The sequence below is a fragment of the Pan troglodytes genome, chromosome 19 (assembly GCF_028858775.2).
Source record: "Pan troglodytes isolate AG18354 chromosome 19, NHGRI_mPanTro3-v2.0_pri, whole genome shotgun sequence".
NCBI lineage: Eukaryota > Metazoa > Chordata > Mammalia > Primates > Hominidae > Pan > Pan troglodytes.
The window spans coordinates 49,326,937-49,347,070 of record NC_072417.2 but is presented as its reverse complement, the minus strand read 5'-3'; the positions used below and the strand labels follow the sequence as shown (position 1 = coordinate 49,347,070).

At 45.6% G+C, this 20,134-nt stretch overlaps 2 protein-coding genes across 2 annotated transcripts in view; both read left to right on the top strand.

Moving 5' to 3' along the window:
• Positions 1 to 395, top strand: part of LOC129137717 (keratin, type I cytoskeletal 14-like) — a 29,443-nt gene extending 29,048 nt beyond the window's left edge. Inside the window, exon 4 of the mRNA XM_054671133.1 lies at positions 223 to 395. Within this exon, the coding sequence (XP_054527108.1) occupies positions 223 to 395 (173 nt within the window). The remainder of the gene's footprint in view (positions 1 to 222) is intronic.
• Positions 396 to 8,154: 7,759 nt separating this feature from the next.
• LOC749948 (C-C motif chemokine 3-like) lies at positions 8,155 to 10,097 on the top strand. Its single transcript, XM_016947700.4, has 3 exons — positions 8,155 to 8,312; positions 9,063 to 9,177; positions 9,595 to 10,097. Exons 1-3 carry the CDS (start codon positions 8,207 to 8,209, stop codon positions 9,683 to 9,685), a joined length of 312 nt encoding a protein of 103 aa, XP_016803189.1. The 5' UTR covers positions 8,155 to 8,206; the 3' UTR covers positions 9,686 to 10,097.
• Positions 10,098 to 20,134: the final 10,037 nt, after the last annotated feature.

Below are 20,134 nucleotides of genomic sequence, written 5' to 3'. Positions count from 1 at the left end.
TGTGATTCCTGTCCTTCTGGAGGCGGATTAGATAAACCACCGTCCCAGACCAGCTTCCTGACTGCAGTGCAAATGCGAGGCTCACACCTCAACCAAGAGCCGTGCAAGATTCTCTCCTTCCCTTGTCCTCCCCATGAATCGTCAGCCTGACCTGCTGGCTCTGCCCTCGAGATATCCCTTGCACTAGGCCACTGTTCCTGAAGTCCTCTGATGTCTCCCCAGAACAAGCCCCCAGTGTCTCTCACCTGGATTCTGTTAGAGCCTCTTATGAGATCTCCAGCTCCCTGGGCCCCACGGTCTATTCCACAGGGAGCAGCTGGGGCGGGGAGGGCGTCCCAGTGCTCCTCTGCTCAAAGCACCGTTACTCTCAGGATAAAAGCCAGCGCCTCCATTAGACCGCAGACACCGAGTGCTCTGTCCTGGCCTCCCCTGGGCTCATCTCCTGCACACCCTCATTCTGGCTCACCCCTCTTAACCACTGGGCCTGCTTGGTGTTCCCTGAACAGACCAAGCTCCCTCTTCCTTAGGGATTTTGCCTCTGCTGTGCCCTTGGCCTGGAATAATCTTCCCTGGGGGTCTGAGGGCTCCTTTGCCTCATTCCGGTCTCTGTTCATGCGTCACCTCCTCAGAGAAGCCTTCCCTGACCACCCCTCAATGGTCTTCCCTGCTGACCCCCTCCCTGGCTTTGTTACTCTGCCCCCTACCCCCAGTGAAAGCCCCAGGAGGGCAGGCAGCTTTTGACTGCCCTGCTCTTGAAGCCCAGAGTCTAGAAGGTGCCTGGCACACAGAAGGTGGACCATAATTGGTGTTAAATGAAAAAAAATAAATAAAAGGGCTTCGGGAGAAGGCTCTGTTCTGGCAAATAATCATTAAATGTTTACTAGTGCTGGAGTCAGCCCTGGGGCTAGATATAGAAGCTCGAAGTCTAGATGGAGAGACAGAGCTGTGGTGTGTGCTGGGCAAGTGGGTGGGGTGGGAATGCTGACCCAGCCTGAGCGGGTCAGGGTGGACATATCAGGGAGAAGACACCCACACCAGTGGAACTGAGAAGAGCTGGCATGGCTGCCTCCAGGTAAAGGGAGGGGGCAGGTAGGCAAGGAGGATACTGTGGCCAACGCCGGGTGGAGGTGGCCTCCAGCGCACAGTGGGTGTTCAGTGAAAATGCTCACAGTGTCCAAGACCCCTGCATCCGAGGAGGACAATTTGAGTTTCTGGACGGGAACCTTCCCAGGTGAGGGGGAGTACAGACCTGAAGCTTCCCCTCAGGAGTCATGGGATCAGATGGGTTTTGAAAGGCAAGATTTTGCCTGTGGAGGGGTCTTGCTCATCTGGGACTGCCCAGAATCTGTTCTTGAGGGAGGCAGCATCGCCCCCTCAGCCCACCAGGATCCTGATGGGAGGGAAGTTTGTCGGCCAGAAGGGAGCAGAGAAGCACCCAGGTGCCCTTGCCTGGGTGCTGGGAATCTGGGCAGGCACCCGGACATTTTCTTTCTCTCTGTCCTGTGTCTGGCACTCTCCCTGCCCCAGTCCAGATGGAATGGGCCACAGCTTGAAGTGGGGCAGAGGCATCAAATAAGACCCAAATTGAGTAGGGCAGGACAAAAGCTGAGAGAGACACCCCAACTAAGATCAGTGGTGGAGCGGGGGCCTCCCTGTGTGGAGTGAGCCTGAGCCTGCTCACGTACTCCCCTCCAGGCAGAGGGAGTGAGGAGGAGGCCAGGCCCCTGTCTTCCCAGGCTGTGAAATGTGGCACCTGGGGGAAGCTGGCCCCTGGACCAGGGTGCAGGAACTCAGCTCTTCCTCCCCACCCACACCATCTGCCCTGGTTCTGGTCAGGCCCGTTTTTCCTCCCCTGAGGACTTGGAGAGGAACACCAGGTGCCATCCTCACCTAGCTTACTTGCCCTGCCCTCCCCCTTTCCTGGGTTTCCACTTCTCAGGAAGCCACTGAGATGGGCTACAGCAGAAATAGCCAGACCTGGGCTGTGGGGAGGCTCAAGTCCCGAGTGCATCAGCCTCCTGACCCGAGTGCGGCTTTGGGCTGCTCATGACATGGCCGGCGCTGCCCTGTCCTGGTGCTGGGCTCTTCAAGATGGTGAATAGGATTCTTCCCCATCTGGGTGAGAGCAAGGCTCCCCAAGAGATGGCATGGGTCCCAGGGCTGGGGGACGGTGGTGGCAGGGGTCTTGCTTAGCTGAGACTGTCCAGGACTCGGCCAGCATCTCTGGCACACAGCAGTGCTTTGTGCAGGGCCCCTCTCTTTCATCACTCCCATTTGTCATCAGGTCATAACAGCAGGTCTTGTTTCTGTCCTTTACTCTCTAGCCCACCACTACGGCTAGGATCAGACCCTCTCATCTCTAGCAGGGACTATTTTAAAACACCCTAAACTGGGTTCTTTATCCCTGGTCATCCCTGCTTCCCTTGACACATCAACCCGTTCGCCACACAAAACCCACATCCCATCCCTGATGAAAATGACTTTCCATTGTCTTGCTTACAGCTCCCCGACAGCTGACCTTGTCCTCAGCACCCCCCTCCCCTCCCCTCCTGCCATGGCCCAACCATATTGAATTGCCAGTAGTCTCCCAAGCTGGGCCCGGTTGCTCATCTTTTCCAGGCCCCCATTCTTTTGACTCTTCTGCCTAAGAAACGCCTACTGGTTTGTCAGCTTCTTGCTCAAAGGTCATGCCTCTGTAATTAAATAGCTCTCAGTGCCCCCAGCCAGACATAATTCCCATTGTCTACATACTTCATCACATTGGTTGGTTTGAGGCATACCTCAATACTGGGTCAATAGCTCTAGCCTGATGGCCCACATGGTGGCTCCCACTCCAGCACCCCTAAAGCTCCTCCAGTTATTTCAGCAAGTCCCCAGGGGAATGCCTCACATGTGCCCACAAGGTGGCTGCTGGCTTGCATGGAGTACCCTCTGCTCTGCCACCAGCTGTAGCCCCACAGGCCCACGCCACCACCTGGGAGAGCCTTGTTGCCTATTGTGAGAACACCCAGTGGGGCCAACTTCAGATGCTTCCAGACCATGGATCCTTGGAGAGCCAGAATGGGAGGGGCTTTCCTCAGGTGTAAGTCATCGGCTGCAAGGAGTGCTCCCTGTACTCAGACTCTTCCAAAGTTCTTCTTGTCCCTTTTGCCTTCTTGTTTCATAAAGAAGTAAAACTAGCCTGGCGGACCCAGGGGTGGGGGCAGGAGCATAGAAACCCTTTCGAGGGTCTCTCTTCTCCTCACATCTAGTTCTCCCTCTTCCAAAACTTCCTCTCTCATTTCTCAATTCAAGGCTAGGGTTGGTGTGGATGAGCGGAGACAGTGATGTCAGTGGTGAGTGTAGGGAGGGGAAGAGGGTATTGACTATATGAAATTTGGCTAGTTCTAAATGTCCATGGTTTAGTGTTACTTAAGAAATTATTTATTTTAATTAACAAGAAATACATAAATACATTCTTATAAAACTTAAAACCATAGAGATTAAGCTTAGGTTCCTGTTGGCTACCATCCTTCAATCAGATTCCTTCCTTACCTATGCAAATATTCATACATATTCATATGGGCCTTAGCAATAAGTCATCTTTTGAGTGTATGTTGACAAGAATTTATCATATTAAGTGTGTTGCTCTCCAACTGGATTTACTGTACCCAACAAGTAGTGTTTTTTTTTTTTTCTTTTGAGATGGAGTTTCACTCTTGTCATCCAGGCTGGAGTGTAATGGCTCGATCTCAGCTCACTGCAACCTCTGCCTCCCAGGTTCAAGCAATTCTCCTGCCTCAGCCTCCCGAGTAGCTGAGATTACAGGCACCTGCCGCCATGCCTGGCTAATTTTTGTATTTTTAGTAGAGATGGGGTTTCACCATGTTGGCTAGGCTGGTCTCGAATTCCTGACCCCAGGTGATCCACCCACCTTGGCCTCCCAAAGTGCTAGGATTACAGGCGTGAGCCACCATGCCCGGCCCAATAACTAGTTCTTTAGGGTTTTCAGTGTCACTATTCATTGTCATTACTCATTCCATTTAATTTCTAGTCCTCCACAGCAGGATGTTACATAGTTACTGAACGCCTCCCCGCCATTAATGATTGTTTGTGTCTTTGCACTATAGCAAACAATGCTGCATAGGGCATCCTTTTATCTGTCTTCCTCAATACATGGGCCAGGGTTTCTTTCAGGTGAACATGAAGAGTGGAACTGATAGCTCGTGAAGTGCGTGAATGTTAAAAAAAATGATGACATTGTCAAATTGCCCTGCAAAGTGGTTACTACAACCCACCTCCCACCAATGTGTTTGAGGAGGTTCATTTACTTATAGCTTCCCTACACTTGAGATCATCAAACTTTGTGAGCGGGCCAGTCTAATCAGGAAAAGTAAATCTCCTGTCTTCTCCTGAATTGGGGAGAGGTGGCCCCCTGGCTGCCTTAGTTGGGTAGGGGTCTGGGAGGGGGCCTGGTGTTGTTGATAGAAACTTCCAGCCAGCTCTGCTTACGATCCCTCTTCCACTTTTCCTCTCCAAGTCTGTGGTGCCCCAGTTTCTGAGCTTCTTTAGAGTATGTTGAGAATGTGCTTACTTCTCATGGGCTTCCTGCTCTCTCCTCTGTTGACCCCTTCCTAATCCCCCAAACCCTGGGTCTCAGCTTTCTCTCATCTTCTGTGTTACCATTTTTGAGCTTTAAATCTTTTGTTGACATTTCTTATCTTTGGCCCTCCCTCCTTCCTTTCCTCCTTCCCTTCCTCCCTCCCTTCCTTCCTTCCTCCCTCCCTTCCTTCCTTCCTCCCTCCCTTCCTTCCTTCCTCCCTTCCAGCTGGGTCTCACTCTGTCACCCAGGCTGGAGTGCAGTGACACAATCTTGGCTCACTACAGCCTCCACTTCCAAAGCTCAAGTGATCCTCTCACCTCAACCTCCTGTGTAGCTGGTACTACAGGTACACACAACCATGCCCAGCTAATTTTTTGCATTTTTGGTAGAGACGGGAGTTTGCCATGTTCCCTAGGCCAGCCTCAAACTCCTGAGCTCAAACAGTCTGCCCGCCTCGGCCTTCCAAAGTGCTGGGATTACAGTCTCACTATGTCACCCAGGCATCTTTTTTGCAATTATAAAAGTGGCAATGCTCTACATTGTACAGACTGTACAAAAACATGACCTTAGACAAATAAATTCCTAAAAGTAGGGTTGTGAGGTCAAAAATAGATATTGTCAAACTGCTCTCCAAAGAGTTCAGGACAACTTTTGCCAACAAGTGTGAATTAAATTTCTTGTTTACACTCGTGCCAAGACTGGGTATTGTTAATCATTCAACTTAGTCACTTTTATAGAAAAAGTGATACTGTATTATTGTTTTAATTTGCATTTCATAGGATAGAAATAAGGTTTCCAATAGTTTTTCACATTCTTTGCCCATTTTTCTGTAGGCTTTTTAACCTTTTGATTTGCAAGGGTTCTTGGTATATTAGATGTCGTATATAGGTATTGCAAACACTCTTCATTTAAATTTTTTATTTTACTTTCTTTTTCTAGAGACAAGGTCTTGCTCTGTCACCTAGGCTGGAGTTCAGTGGCATGACCAGAGCTCACTGCAGCCTGGACCTCCAGGCTGAAACAATTCTCCCTCCTCTGCCTCTTGAGTAGCTGGGACTACAAGCACACACCGCCACACCTGGCTAATTTTTGCATTTTTTGTAGAGCTGGGGTCTCGCTATGTTGCCTAAGCTGTTCTCAAACTCCTAGGCTCAAGTGATCCTCTCACCTCGGCCTCCTAAAGTGCTGAGATTACAGGCGTGAGCTACTGTGCCTAGCTGGAAATATTCCTTATTGGCTGCTTTTTCTTTACTTGTCTTATTTTTTCAAGTATAAAAATAGACAGGCTCTATGTTGCTCAGGCTGAAGTGCAGTGGCTACTTACAAGCGTAACCATGATTCACTGCAGCCTTGAACTCCTGGTTTCAAGTTATTGTTCTCCAGCATCAAGTGTGTCAACTCTAACCCCATTGGGGGGATTTCAAGGCCTGTACTGTTTTGGTCCCAATTTAGCTTTATCATCCATATTTGCCCCCACCGCTCTGCAGTTCCACTGAAGCACCCCCCCTTTCCTCTGAGCCCACAATGTCACACCCAGGACTCTGCCTCAGCTGGGCCTCCACTGCCCACCCCTCTATAGATGCCTAAATCCCGGGCAGTTATGCAGACACAATTAAGTTCCATCCATTCCATGAAGCGTTCCCCAACCCTCTGGTGGAAGGTCACTTCTTCCCCTCGTGGGGTTCTCAGCTTTCATTTCTTTTTCTACTAAGAGTCTTAGCACTTTCTGCTAAACGCTACAATTACCTGTTCACATACTCTACCTGCCCCCACGAGACCAGGGGCATCTCAGAAACAAAGATCATTAAAACCAACTAAATCTATTTCTCATTATAAAATGAGGTATGCTGATTGATTGTAAAAGAATAAAATAATAAAGTATGGAACATTTTTAAAAAGCATATAGATCTGGCAGAGAAGATAGAGACCCTTCCACACCACTGAAATTATGTATTGAAAAGAACAAGGAAAAAACTGCTTCAGTTGGCATGATTTACGTAAGTATAGTATAGTATCCTTAAAATGGTTCAAAGAAATGGAAAATCAAGACTTCATTTTGGCAAAGGCCATTGAACAGAAACTTTAGCATATTTATCAATAATTTCTTTCAGTTAAATAACTGACAACAACACACTTTTCAACCAGTGATATTGTAAATTAAATTTTAAAAATTAAATTAAAACAAAATTAGTTCATAAATTTGTGGGCTGACCAAGAAGGTAATAAAATCTCACTAAATAAAATGAGAAAAATTCAGAAAAAGAAAAAAATAATAAAATAAATCACCCATGGACCTATTACACACATATAAGCACTATTCATTCTTTAAAGCATATATTTCCAAGCATTTTTATTTTTTCCATGCCTAAGGTTGGCATGGAATATATATATATATATATATTTGTACAATTCTTCAACTTTTGTAGAATTTGTATAATGTTGTATCTTGCTTTTTTAACCACTGATGTTATAAGCATATTTATGCCACTTCATTCATTTTGGGACTTAATAATACATGATCTAGTGGATATATCGTAATTTATCATTCCTTGATAGAGAAAAATTTAGCTTTGCTTATTTTAGAGTTATAAATGATGCTGGGTCAGGTATCTTTATGTTTGAAGATGGCTCCATATTTGGGTTGTTTCCACAGAACTGTTTCCTAGAAATGTTTTTTCTAGGTTAATGGCTACAAATATTTCTAGGCACCTGACATACTGACGCCCACCTCTAAAGTATTTTTATGATCCACAACTAGCATTTAACACACTGCCCTACTCACTCCATGACTAATAAATAGACAAATGACTGAAACATGACCTCATGCTTTCTATTCCTCCAGCTTTCATTGAGTTCCTTTCCTCTGGGAGGATTGGGTGTTGTCCAGCCCTCCACAGCATCAGCCCATCGACCCTATCCCTGTGGTTAGAGCGGCTGAGGAAGCCGAATTGCAGCTCTGTGGAAAGGAACGGGGCTGGAGAGTTCATGCATAGACCAGTTTTTTATTTTATTTTTTATTTGTTTATTTTATTTTATTTTTTGGTGGGGGGACAGAGTTTCACTCTTGTTGCCCAGTTTGGAGTGCAATGGCATGATCTCAGCTCACCACAACCTCTGTCTCCTGGGTTCAAGCAATTCTCCTGCCTCAGCCTCCCGAGTAGCTGGGATTACAGGCATGTGCCACCATGCCTGGATAATTTTGTATTTTTAGTAGAGACGGGGTTTCTCCATCTTGGTCAGGTTGGTCTTGAACTCCTGACCTCAGATGATCCACCGCCTCGGCCTCCCAAAGTGCTGGGATTACAAGCATGAACCATCCTGCCCCGGCTGCACAGACCAGTTCTTATGAGAAGGGATCAGCTAAGAATAGCCTTGGGTCGACACACACACCTCTTCACACTCACAAGAGAAACCATTTCCCCATGAAGCTAGAGATGAAACCATCTCCCCACGAAGCTAGAATAGCTCAGAGATGCTATTCTTGGATATCCTGAGCCCCTGTGGTCACCAGGGACCCTGAGTTGTACAACACTCAGCATGACAGCATCACTATGCTTAACAATTTCCCTCCTCACCCCCAGATTCCATTTCCCCATCTGCCAGGGCTGCCTATAAAGAGGAGAGATGGCTTCAGACTTCAGAAGGACACAGGCAGCAGAGAGTGGTCAGTCCCTTCTTGGCTCTGCTGACACTCGAGCCCAGATTCCATCACCTGCTCAGAATCATTCAGGTCTCCACTGCTGCCCTTGCTGTCCTCCTCTGCACTGTCCCTCTCTGCAACCAGGTCTTCTCTGTACCACTTGAGTCTGAGTTGTCATTGTGGGTATCACCACTCTCTGGCCATGGTTAGACCACATCAGTCTTTTCTTGTGGCCTGGGAACCCCCAAGAGAAAAAAGAGAACTTCTTAAAGGGCTGCCAAACATCTTGGTCTTTCTCTTCAAGACTTTTATTTTTATCTCTAGAAGGGGTCTTAGCCCTCCTAGTCTCCAGGTATGAGAAGCTAGGTAGGGGCAGGGGAGTTACAGTCCCTTGTACAGATAGAAAAACAGGGTTCAAAACAACTCAGTTTGCAAGAGGCAGAATCCAGGGCTGGTTACTTCCCAGCGGGATCTGTTGTTCACTCTCCAGCTCACCCTAGGTCTGTCCCTTGGATGTCTTATGAGAGATGTCCAAGGCTTCTCTTGGGCTGGGGTATGACTTCTTGAACCAGACAAAATTCCCTGAAGAGAGCTGAGATAAGAGAACAGTCCGTTCAGGTATCTGGATCACACAGAGAAACAGAGAACCCACTATGTAGAGTCAAGGAGAAAGAAGGATATAGACAGAAACAAAGAGACATTTCTCGGCAAAAAAGCCCAAATGCCTTCCAGTTACTTGGTCTGAGCAAGCCTGCCTTCCTCACCTGCTCGGGGATCAGAAGCTGCCTGGCCTTTTCTTCTGAGCTGTGACTCAGGCTCATTGTCTTCCTTTCTCCACAGTTGCTGCCGACACGCCGACCGCCTGCTGCTTCAGCTACATCTCCCGGCAGATTCCACAGAATTTCATAGCTGACTACTTTGAGACCAGCAGCCAGTGCTCCAAGCCCAGTGTCATGTAAGTGCCAGTCTTCCTGCCCACCTCTAGGGAGGTAGGGAGGGTCAGGGTGGGGGCAGAGACAGGCCAGAAGGCCATCCTGGAAAGGCTCAGTCTTCCAGAGCCTATCGGGGATACAGGACCCAGGGCTCCGAGGTGTCACCTGACTTGGGGCTGGAGTGGGGCAAGTGTTACAGAGTCAGGAAGGGCTGCCCCAGCCCAGAGGAAAGGGACAGGAAGAAAGAGGCAGCAGGACCCTCTGAGGGCCACCCCGCCGAGTCCCTGAGAGAAGCTCTCTAGATGGAGATAGGCAGGGGGCCCCTGAGAGATGAGCAGGCCCTGAGCTGCCCAGGACAGAGTGGGATAGTGGGGCCACGGTGGGCCCAGGATTCCCCTGCTAGATTCCCCAGTGCTTAACCCTTCCTCCCTTCTCCACAGCTTCCTAACCAAGAGAGGCCGGCAGGTCTGTGCTGACCCCAGTGAGGAGTGGGTCCAGAAATATGTCAGCGACCTGGAGCTGAGTGCCTGAGGGGTCCAGAAGCTTCGAGGCCCAGTGACCTCGGTGGGCCCAGTGGGGAGTAGGAGCCTGAGCCTTGGGAACATCCCCGTGACCTCCACAGCTACCTCTTCTATGGACTGGTTGTTGCCAAGCAGCCACACTGTGGGACTCTCCTTAACTTAAATTTTACTTTATTTATACTATTTAGTTTTTGTAATTTATTTTCGATTTCACAGTGTGTTTGTGATTGTTTGCTCTGAGAGTTCCCCCTTTCCCCTCCCCCTTCCCTCACACTGTGTCTGGTGACAACCGAGTGGCCGTCATCGGCCTGCTGTAGGCAGTCATGGTACCAAAGCCACCAGACTGACAAATGTGTATCGGATGCTTTGGTTCAGGGCTGTGGTCAGCCTGGGGAAATAATAAAGATGCTCTTTTAAAAGGTAAACCAGTATTGAGTTTGGTTTTGTTTTTCTGGCAAATCAAAATCACTGGTTAAGAGGAATCACAGGCAAAGATTAGGAAGAGGTGAAATGGAGGGAAATTGGGGGAGATGGGGAGGACTACCACAGAGTTAACCACTTTACAACAGAGACACAGTTCTGGAACACTGAAACTATGAATATGTTAGAACTCAAATCATAATATGCATGCTCTAGGATAATTCACTACTCGAATGGACACCATTAAGCAGAGTATTCTGTAGTGCATATTCATGATGAATCAAGCTGTTAATAGCAATTACTTACATTGTTGAGGCTTACTCCTACTGAGTGCTTTTTATACATTGTTTGTTTAATCTGGTTTGTTTATTGTTACCAATGCAATAGTACAGCAAATACCCTGAGCCCTGTGGCTACCAAGAACCCCTTGCATGTGCAATTCAACAAGACACCACGGTGCTTAAAAACCATCCTCTCTCATCAGCCGCCATTTCCATCTTCCCATGACTCAGGGCTTACCTCTTAAGAGAAGGGGACACAGCTTGGATCCCAGAAGGGGGCTGGCGACTGAGTGCCCAAGCCCTGTCCTCTTCTACTCACACCCCCAAATCCCCAACTTCCGGCCAGTTCTTCTCATCCTCAAATCATCCCCTGAACAGCGCTGTCTCCATCTACTTCCTTCTGATTTTATCACTGGTTAGAAGGAGTTGGCTCACTTGTCTCCAGTGAAAAATCACTCAGGGTCACGCTGCTCCTTCCCTCAGAATGCCCAGGTCCCCAAGCACCCAGGCATCTGCTGCTTTTCCTAGGACCCCCAGAAGACCCCTAGTAAAATGGTAGATGGCAATTATGAGACTCACAGCTGTTGCCTGGTAAGGGCTGGTGCTCCTGCCCATCTCTGGAGAGAAGCAGGACTTGGAGGGGGGCAGCCTGCAAGGGCACCAGCTGGTATGAGGGCCATCCTGGGGACCCCAGGCCTTTGAGGAGCTATCTGGTGAAGGGACACAGGGAAGGGTCAGAGATGTGTTTTCTGGCCTGACCTGGGGTCTGCAAGGAAACAGGGAAAAGCTGCCCCCGGCAGAGGGAAGAGAGGAGGAAGTGTTAGCAGGAGGAGGCTGCCTGAGGAGACCCCCTGAGCCACTGAGGAAAGGTCTAGGGAGATGAGGTTGGACAGAGTCCTGAGCAAGTGGACAGGCCCTACGCTTGCCAAGACAGAGAGGGGACCAGGAATTCCCTTGCTGATTCCTCAATTTTTATAACTCTCTCTTTTAACAGCTTCCAGAATGAAAGTGGCTGAGGCTGGCAGGTCTGTGCCAACCCCATCGAGTTCTGGTGCCAAGTGCATCACTGACCTCAGAGTCCAATCCCTGAGCGACCTGGAAGCAACAAGACACTGTTACATTTGTGGCAGATTAGGAAGCAGGGACCCAGGCCCTAGGGAAGTCCCTTCAATTCCTGAACCTACCCCTACCCAAGCAACCTCACTCTGGGACTCTTCTTAACATGCATTTCAACTTACCTAGATTATTTAATTTTTGTAATGTATTTCTCTGTGTTCTTGACTGCTTGTCGGAAGGGATCCCACAACACCTCTACACCCCTTCCTCAGCCCCTCCAGGCACACAGGTGATCTGCCCACCTTGGCCTGTTGGTGATTCTATTGGCTTTGTTTTGTGACAAAGCAAGGCAGTGGGATGTGAGGGGAAGAAAAATCTCTATAAAACAAGATACAAAAGAGTATTTAAAAGTACAACAGCGTGGATACTATGCTATCTTTTGTACAAGGTCAGGTGTTCAAGACCAGCCTGGCCAAGATGATGAAACCCCGTGTCTACTAAAAATACAAAAATTAGCCGGGCATGGTGGCAGGCACCTGTAATCCCAGCTACTCAGGAGGCAGAGGAAGAGACTTGCTTGAACCAGGGAGGTGGAGGCTGCAGTGATCCGAGATCGCACCACTGCACTCCAGCCTGGGGGACAGATCGAGACTCCGCCTCAAAAACAAAAAAATAAAAATAAAGAAGAAGAATGCTATGGAATTCGACTAGAATTAGGGCTAACAATATGAAGCACTTTGGGAAGCCAAGGCAGGTGGATCACCATGTTAGCCTGGAGTTTGAGACCAGCCTGCCCAACATGGTGAAACCTCATCTCTACTAAAAATACAAGAATTAGCCAGGTGTGGTGGTGCGCACCTGTATTCCCAGTTACTCCAGAGGCTGAGGCACGAGAATCATGGAACCTGGGAAGCAGAGGTTGCAGTGAGCTGAGGCAGCCTGGGGTCCAAGGCTGTGGTGAGCCATGATCAGGCCACCGCACTCAAGCCTGGGCAACAGAGGAAGACCCTGTCTCCAAAAAAAAAAAAAAAAAAAAGAGGCCAGGTGCAGTGGCTCACACCTGTAATCTCAGCACTTTGGGAGGCTGAGGCAGACAGATCATGAGGTCAGGAGTTCAAGACCAGCCTGGCCAACACAGTGAAACCCCATCTGTACTAAAAATACAAAAATCAGCCAGGTGTGGTGGCATGCGCCTGTAATCCCAGCTACTCAGTTAGTTGAGGCAGGAGAATTGCTTGAACCTGGGAGACGGAGGTTGCAGTGAGCCAAGACCACATCACTGCACTCCAGCCTGGGCAACAGAGTGAACCTCCATCTCAAAAAAAAAAAAAAAATTTAAAAAGGGAGTATAGGGCCAGGCGCGGTGGCTCATGCCTGTAATCCCAGCACTTTGGGAGGCCGAGGTGGCTGGATCACTGGGTCAAGAGATCGAGACCATCCTGGCCAACATGGTGAGACCCCATCTCTACTAAAAATAAAAAAATTAGTTGGGCATGGTGACACATGCCTGTACTCCCAGCTACTCTGGAGGCTGAGACAGGAGGATTGCTTGAACCTGGGGGCCAAAGTTGCAGTAAGCTGAGATCACACCACTGCACTCCAGCCTGGTGACAAAGCAAGACTTCGTCTCAAAAAAAAAAAAAAAAGGAGTATAAAAAAATATTTACAGAAGAATGACAATATAGAAAAAATACATAAAAAATAGAAAAGTCTCCATTTTATAATCACTACAGTAATATTTGATTTGGTCAAGAAGCAATCCAGATAAAACCATTAAGTAAAGATTATTATGGGACAGAATATTCACACAGTTTCTATCATTCCATAGATCACTTGTTAATTACAAAAGGAAAAAGAGGCTGGGAATGGAGGCTCATGTCTGTAATCCCAACACTTTGGGAGGCCGAGGAGGGCGGATCACCTTAGGTCAGGAGTTTGAGACCAGCCTGGTCAACATGGCGAAACCCCGTCTCTACTACAATTACAAAAATTAGGCAGGCGTGGTAGCAGGCACCTGTAATCCCAGCTACTTGTGGGCCTGAGGCAGGAGAATCGCTTGAACCCAGAAGATGGAGGTTGCAGTGAGCCAAGATTGCGCCACTGCACTTCAGCCTGGGTGACAGAGTGGGACTCCTTCTAAAAAAAAAAAATGCCCTTATTCTTAGGAGATATATAGAAGAAATTAGGGGTGAAGTGCTATGAAATCTGCAGTTAACTCTCAAATTGTACAGCAAGAAAATTTATTAAATTAAAAAAACGTGAATATTCATAGATATACATATATGTGGGGGCAGGTAGAAAGGGAGGGACACACAGACAAAGAAAATATGGCAAAATGGTATCAACTGGTGATCACCGAACTATTCTTGGGACTCTTCGAAAAATTTAAAAAATTGCAAAAGTATATTATTTTTGAACTGCTCAGGAGGTTTAAATTTTTGAATTTTTAAAATAAGCAATCAATTGTGAGGAAGTCTGAGAAGCCAGACTAAGAGATAAGATGAAAAATAAGGAAAGTAGAATCACAGTAATGAAAGGAACAGAGTTTCAAAATGCTGTGGTCAGTAGCTTCAATGCAAAAGAAAGTTAAATTAACGACGAACTCAGTAAAGACAACTGGATTCAGCAACTGGAAAGTCAGTGATGACCTAGGGTACAGGAGCTTCATTGAAATAGTAGAGTTGGGCCACGGCACGTGGCCCACACCTATATCCAGCAGTTTGGGAGGCCGAGGTAGGTGGATCTCTTGAGGCCAGGAACTCAAGACCAGCCTGGCCAACGTGGTGAAACCGCATCTCTACTAAAAATACAAAAATTAACCAGATATAGTGGCACGCCCCTGTAATCCCAGCTACTCAGGGGGCTGAAGCATGAGAACTGCTTGAACCTGGAAGGCAGAGGCTGCAGTGAGCCGAGATAGGGCCACTGCACTCCAGCCTGGGTGACAGGGCAAGACTCTGTCTAAAAAACAAAAAATAGGCCGGGCGTGGTGGCTCATGCCTGTAATCCCAGCACTTTGGGAGGCCAAGGCGGGCGGATCACAAGGTCAGGAGATCGAGACCATCCTGGCTAACACGGTGAAACCCGTCTCTACTAAAAATACAAAAAATTAGCTGGGCGTGGTGGCGGGCACCTGTGGTCCCAGCTCCTTGGGAGGCTGAGGCAGGAGAATGGCACGAACTTGGGAGGTGGAGATTGCAGTGAGCTGAGATCACACCACTGCACTCCAGCCTGGGTGACAGAGCGAGACTCCCTCTCAAAAAAAAGGAAGTAAACTGGGTATGTGGCAATAGTTACTTTGGTCCACAGATATTTGGTATCTTAACTAGTTTTGGATCTCTTCCACTAAAGGGATTGCCTGTTGAACGTTGTTAGGAATATAAGTACTGAAGGCAAATTGCCTGGGTTTGAATTTTGTTCTATCCCTTGCACCCTGCCTGGGTTCAAATACTAGCTCTGCTTATTAAGTTCTTTTAAGGGGATGATCTTTGAGCAAATGTCTTAGCTTCTGTTTTCCCAAGTAAATGGACACAATAGTTGCTACCTTGTGAAAGATTCATGTAATTGACCAGTGTTTGCCAAGTAGCATCAGTGTTCAGTTTCAGTCATTGGTGATTCTGCAGTTGGACTGTGATGGGGTGTTGGGGTGGGGGTGGTGTGTGTGTGTAGCACTTAATTGCACGCAGAAAGGAAAAGATACTTTTGATGACCGGGAGGCAGCTTTTCTCTGCTTTTGTGTCAAAAGGGAGGAAGGGAGTTTGGAGAGGGAAACTAATTCTGTTCAGTACTAAGCTCTCTTCCTCAAAATCAGAGGTACATAGAATGTGTAATAACTTACAGAATTGCTAGACTTCAACAATCTGAATTTTTTAAAATTCATTTTTATTTTTTCAGGTTGAGACTGAGCTCAAGTTAATCTGTGGCGACATTCTGAATGTACTGGACAAACACCTTATTCCAGCAGCTAACACTGGCAAGTCCAAGGTTTTCTATTATGAAATGTAGGTTCTATACTAAAAATTAACAAGTGTACTTCAATAATTTTAAACACGCTCAGGAATAATTGGCTTTGTTTCTTTTTTTCTTAGCTATTTCCTATTATTTTCCTTATTAAATATAACAAAAAATCCCACAGAAATTAACTGAGGAGCCTCTAAATATCAAGAAAATTATCACTTGATAGACTAGAATTAAACAAGCAAGTGGTTCCAAGAAATGGCACAAGTGTATTAATCATAAAATAAAATTTCTACATGAAACTTTCAGCCAGCACTGTGAAATGTGTGGCCGTTTAGGGGAGGGGAATGAGATAGGTCCCATGAAAGCAAAAGAATATAAATAGGTAAAGCAAAAGCGAATGCATTTTTTATAATAGCCTGACCATCTTTTTATCCCAACATTGACTATCCTTCTAACATTAAACAATTATTTTTAAATAAAAGTTGGAAACCTACATAGAAGAAAGTCATGATTCTAGAAAGGCCAACTTTTAATCTTACGTTTTCCTTTCTAGTATAGAACCTACATTTCCTAATAGAAAACCTTGGACTTGCCAGTGTCAGCTACTGGAATGAGGTGTTTGTCCAGTGCATCCAGCACGTCGCCACAGATTAACTGTAGCTCAGTCTCAACCTGAAAATATAAAAATACATTTTAAAAAATCAGATTGTTTCAGTCTAGAAATTCTGTAAATTATTACACATTCTATCTACCTCTGATTTTGAAGAAGAGAGCTTATTATTAAAGAGAATTGGTTTCTCTCTCCAAACTCCCTTCTTCCCTTTTGACACAAAAGCAGAGAAAAGCTGCCTCTCGGTTATAAAAAGTATCTTTTCCTTTCCGCATGCAATTAAGTGCTACACACACACACCACCCCCACCCCAACACCCCATCACAGTCCAACTGCAGAATCACCAATGACTGAAACTGAACACTGATGCCACTTGGTAAACACTGGTCAATTACATGAATCTTTCACAAGGTAGCAACTATTGTGTCCATTTACTTGGGAAAGCAGAAGCTAAGACATTTGCTCAAAGGTCATCACCATAAAAGAACTTAATAAGCAGAGCTAGTATTTGAACCCAGGCAGGGTGCAAGGGACAGAACAAAATTCAAACCCAGGCAGTTTGCCTTCAGTATTTACATTCCTGACAACGTTCAACAGGCAGTTCCTTTAGTGGAAGAGATCCAAAACTAGTTAAGATACCAAAAATCTATGGACCAAAGTAACTATTGCCACTCATCTCTATTCATTTATAATGCTGAAAAGGTACAGCACCTCTAAACACACATACCCAGCTTGCTTCCTTTTTTTTCTTTTCTTTTTTTTTTTTTGAGACTAAGTCTCACTTTGTCCCTCAGTCTGGAGTGCAGTGGTGCGATCTCAGCTCACTGCAACCTCCGCCTCCCGGATTCCAGCTATTCTGGTGCCTCAGCCTGCAGAGTAGCTGGGATTACAGGCATGCACCGCCATGCCTGGCTCATTTTGTATTTTCAGTAGAGACAGAGTTTCTCCACATTGGTCAAGCTGGTCTTAAACTCCCGACCTCTGGTGATCTGCTCGCCTCGGGCTCCCAAAGTGCTAAGACTATAGGCGTGAGCCACCGCGCCCAGCCGAACATGTTTCTTATGTTTTGCAATATAGACAGGCTGAGGATTTTTCAGATAGTCAAGCTGTGATTTCCTTTTTTTTTTTTTTTTTTTTTTTTTGACAGACTCTTGCTCCATCACCCAGGCTGGTGTCTGGTGGAGCGATCTTAGCTCACTGCAGCCTCCACCTCCCAGGTTCAACTGATTCTCATGCCTCAGCCTCCCGAGAAGATGGGACTACAGGTGCATGCCATCACACCTGGCTATTTTTTGTATGTTTACAAAAATAGTAGAGGCAGGGTTTCACTAAGCTGGTCTCCAACTCCTGACCTCAAGTGATCTGCCCTCCTCGGCCTTCCAAAGTGCTGGCATTACAGGCGTGAACCACTGCATGTGGCCTGTGATTCCTTTTTAAGTATTATTTTATCTCTTGTCTCTTGCACTTTACTATAAGTGGTAAAGAGAAACCACACCATTCGTTTATCACTTTGCTTAGAAATCTCCTCAGCAAAATACACAATTTCATCACTTGCAAGTTCTACCTTTCACAAAATATTAGAACATGATACATCCAAGTTCTTTGCCACTTGAAAACAAGGATCACTTTTCCTCCTGTTTCTAATAAGCTGCATCTCATTTCCATATGAGATCTCACCAGAATGGCCTTCAGCTTTCAGAATTTTACCAACATTCTATGCGTGATGATATAGGCATTTTCAAAGCCAATGGAGAAATGCTTTTAAAAAATAGTTCACCTCTTTTCTTTCTGTAGCAGCACCGTAACTTAATTGGAAGGGGATACAATCCAGTCTGTCCATAACAGTTGGTCACTATGGTTCCAAGCTTGAGTATAACTACAAAACATCTTTTTAATCTCAAGACATTTAATAAAAAGAAATAATGTTAATGTAGTTAGAGCAGATTACTAGATGAAATGCATGACAGACAAGGAATTGATGTAAGCACTATATTTCACTCAGATCATTTTAAAACCACCATAATAACTATCAAATCATTGCACTGGGCCGGGCACAGTGGCTCATGCCTGTAATGCTGGCACTTTGGGAGGCTGAGGCGGGTGGATCATCTGAGGTCAGGAGTTCGAGACGAGCCTGGATAGCCTGGTGAAAATCCGTCTCTACTAAACAAAAAATTAGCCGGGTATGGTGGCACAAGTCTATAATCTCAGCTACTCAGGAGGCTCAGGCAGGAGAATTGTTTGAACCCAGGAAGTGGAGGTTGCAATGAGCCAAGATCGTGACACTACACTCCAGCCTGGACAGCAAGAACGAAACTCTGTCTCAAAAAAAAAAAAAAAAAAAAAAAATCATTGCATTGAATTGTATGCTCCAAAATTTTCTTCATTCTCAACAATAAATGGAGATAGGTGATTATAAGAACACAATTCAATATTGCTTGAAAACATTCCAGTAATTTCACTGGAAAAATGTTTATAACATAGAATATGAGCTTAATGATAAGAAACTTGTTTGCTCTGTTCAATACTGAATACTCGATTCCAATCACTGGGCCTGGTATGTGAAAAGAGCTGCTTGGTTTAAAAAATTTACTTCAATTGTCAATGAGTGAGGGACAAGTAAGACACATTTTATGTTATACTACCTACAATAGCAATAGAAATTGTGGAACAGATTTTACTTTTTAAATGCCGATTTTACTTGTAATCTATACATAAAAGGAAAATGGGATTAGGTTTTCATTAACTAGAAGAAGCTGTTATGAGAACGTCGACAGAAGTCTTCTGAGTATTTTCAAGTGCAAAGTTACTCACATTTAAGAAACAACTTAGATATATGATAAATAAAAAATTTGTTGTGCAATAAAATTACAGTGCAAGGCGAACCATAATCTGTACAAAGAATTAAAACCTAAATATGTCAACGGATCATAAGTATCAAGTGACAACAAATGAATAGATTAATTTTTATAGGGCTCATGACCTCTGCTTATTACCTTTAAATGACTGCAAAAGAAAAAATAACTCTTTTGGCAGGTTAATATTTGGATTTTATCTATCATAATCACTTATGCCATGGGTCTCAAAAAATGTTCCGGGCTGCATGTATGTTCTGCATATGAATCTTGGAAGAATACTCATTTACTGTCAACAGTAGTTGTTTTAAAAAGTAAAATGACATTTTATGCAGAATTTTCTTCTTTTCCCTTATCATGCTGTGTTAGTTTCCTAAGGCTAGGAGCAGAACAAATGACTACAAACCGTGGGGCTTAAGATGACAGAACAAATGACTACAAACTGTGGGGCTTAAGATGACAGAAATTTATTTTTTCACCATTCACGAGGCCAGAAATTCAAAAAGGAGGTGTGAGTATGATTGATTTCTTTGAGAGGCTTTCAGGTAAAATCTCCTTCTTAGCTTCTGATGGTTTCCAGCTGTCCTTGGCATTCCGTGACTGTAGGCAGCGTAACTCCAGACTCTGCCTCCCTTGTCCCATGGCCGTCTTCCCTGTAGGTCTCTGTATGTTCCCACGACCTTCCTGAAAGGACACAGCCATTGGCTTTACAGCCCACCCTAATGCATTGTGACCTTGTCTTAACCAAGTGTTATCTGCAGAGACCCTGTTTCCAAATAGTTTAACATTCCTGGGTTCCAGCTGGACATGACTTTCTGCGGGACACTATTCAACATGGGAAACATGCGTGTATTTTTTAGAACATAATGAGTTCTGCCTCTGTTATAAAGCCCCTTTTCTTTTCATTAGTGTTGATTATTATAAAATAGCATGGAGAGTTGACAGAGCTCTAAGTAGTTTTGTACAGCCACAGCGTGGGAAACAAATGGGGGAGTGGGAAGAAATAAGATTTGATAAATAGTTCAGGGCAACATGATAGAAGGGCATGTACATCATGCTAAAAAAAAGTGATTGCTGTTTTGTGGCAAGGAAGAACAATAAAAATTTAGAAATATTTATTAGGTGTCTATTCTGTGTTAATAATGTACAAATACATTCTGGGGATAATGAGCTGAAAAAGGTATATGGCTTCATGTGTATCACAGTGCAACAAGAAACCAATTCCTGAAACAGAAACAATTGGTAAAGGAGCACATTTGGTCATGCCTGTAATCCCA

Excerpts from the sequence above, each read along its gene's own strand:
- LOC749948 (XM_016947700.4), top strand. The coding sequence starts at position 8,207 with ATGGCTTCAGACTTCAGAAGGACACAGGCAGCAGAGAGTGGTCAGTCC. Across the intron at positions 8,313-9,062 it reads ACCTGCTCAGAATCATTCAG|TTGCTGCCGACACGCCGACC; the intron begins GTCTCCACTGCT and ends CTTTCTCCACAG. Across the intron at positions 9,178-9,594 it reads TGCTCCAAGCCCAGTGTCAT|CTTCCTAACCAAGAGAGGCC; the intron begins GTAAGTGCCAGT and ends CCTTCTCCACAG.